Raw genomic sequence first — 2,031 nt, 5'->3', positions numbered from 1 at the left:
AAACTAATAGATAAAACTGCCTCCTGATTCCCAGAAATCTGTGTATTCTTATGTCTTTGTCATATTGTTTTGAAGGTATCTCAATTTCAGGACCTAAAGAAGTTGCTTTCATTTCTATTTTGCTATTTTTAATTCCCCCAAATGTTTTGCTAATTTTTGCTTTTATTTTTCAGATATATCCCCAAAGATAATTCTAAAAAGCATGTTGAAATATGGGATCCTTCTCCAGAAGAAATTATTTCACATGAAGTAAACAACTTAAATCCCATCTCTGTAAAATCTCTACCTAATGAGAATTTCCAATCACTCTATAACAAGGAATTGCCTGTGCATATATGTAATGTCATATCTCCTGAGAAGATTTATGTTCAATGGTTATTAACAAAAAATTTACTTAAGAGGTATATAAGGAAAATAATGTGCTTTGTTTCAAAGATGTAAAAGTCATAGGATTTTGAAAGTAACAAAATTATTACAACTGAACAGTCCTTATTTAAAAGTATAAAAATATTGTTTGACTGGTTACTTTTGCTATAGGACAGTTTATTTGTTCACTGAGTAGTAACTGAGTACCCCATGTCATCTTATATTTAGGTGCTGCGACTAACATTAGATAAATCTTAGCTGTCATGGAACTTAAATTTGGGTAAAGGGAAAGATTATGTGTAAAACTTAGAGTGTGGTGATGATGGTGATTGAGAAAAATGCAGAATTTGGGAAGATAGAGAATTTAAGGGCTGAGGAGATGGCTTAGTGGAATAAGTGCTTCCCTGGCAAGCGCAAGGGCCAGAGTTCAATCCCCGGTTCTGCCAAAAAAAAAAAAAAGAAGAATTTTAAGAAGAAAGCACAGATAGTGACATTTGAAATGGGCCTTGTGGAGGTGGGAAGGAGAAAACCACAGATAAGTTCATCTCAGAGTGAAGAGCTACTTCAAAGACCTGCAGCGGAAATACGCTTGGCACATCCAAGGCAGAATATGATGTCTGATTGGACTGAGGTGGAATGACTGGGGGGGTCCACACAGTAGAAAACATGTGGTTGAAGAATTATAAAAAACATAAGAAATCTTTTATATCTGAATTTTTTTATCCCTGTGTAGCTTAGAAGAAAAGATGATAGCAGCTTATGAAAATTCAAAATGGAAACCTGTTAAATGGAAAAATGATATGCACTGTGCTGTTAAGATCCCAGATAAAAATCAGTGGCAGAGAGGCCAGATCATCAGAGTGGTTACAGACACATTGGTAGAGGTAATACAGTTAAAGTGTTATCATGAAAGTGAATTAACTTTGAATTTTTTTCTGTAATTATTTCTTATTATACTTTTCAAGTTCCAAATCCATTTTTAAATTTTTATCTTTCTACAGACTTAAAATTATTGTTTCCATAGGTCTTGCTGTATGATGTAGGTGTTGAACTGGTAGTGAATGTTAACTATCTAAGAAAACTTCAAGAAAATCTGAAGACAATGAGAAGATTATCTGTGGAATGCTCTCTTGTTGATATAAGGTAGTTTTTAACTGAATTAATTTTTTCTTTATTGAATATTTTAAATATTTTTCTTTTTGGATGAGTTATCAGTTTTAATTTTGATAACATGTTCTGAAATTTTCATTAATCTGGTTAATTCAAGCGTTTAAAGGGGCTGGAGAGATAGCTCAGTAGAATAAACGCTTGCCTGGCAAGCACAAAGGCCTGAGTTCAATCCCCAGTTCCGCCAAAAAAAAAAAAAGAGAGAGAGAGAGTTTAAAAAGAGAGAAAGATAAATAATATAAATAATAATTTGGGGCATATAAACTTAATGGCATTAACAAAATACAGATAATAGCAAAGACTTCATAAACAAAACCCAGACTGCATGGGAAATACTTAAAGAATCAACAACGTGCATTTCATCATATTAAAAAGTTTCTACACATCAAAAGAAATCACCAACAGGGTGAAAAGACAACCCACAGAGAGGGAAAATATTTTAGCCATGGGGCTGGAGAGATGGCTCAGTGGTCTAAAGCACCTACTTGGAACAAGCTC

The 2,031-nt window shown here is 33.5% G+C and overlaps 1 protein-coding gene across 1 annotated transcript in view; it reads left to right on the top strand.

Annotated features, from left to right (window-relative positions):
- Rnf17 (ring finger protein 17) overlaps positions 1 to 2,031 on the top strand; it is a 228,465-nt gene that overhangs the window by 176,201 nt on the left and 50,233 nt on the right. The window contains 3 exon segments of the mRNA XM_004639411.2: positions 174 to 401; positions 1,100 to 1,250; positions 1,391 to 1,580. Coding sequence (XP_004639468.1) covers positions 174 to 401; positions 1,100 to 1,250; positions 1,391 to 1,580 — 569 coding nt within the window.

Source organism: Octodon degus, unplaced genomic scaffold (assembly GCF_000260255.1).
Source record: "Octodon degus isolate 3935 unplaced genomic scaffold, OctDeg1.0 scaffold00111, whole genome shotgun sequence".
Lineage (NCBI taxonomy): Eukaryota > Metazoa > Chordata > Mammalia > Rodentia > Octodontidae > Octodon > Octodon degus.
This window is presented reverse-complemented; position numbering and strand designations above follow the sequence as displayed.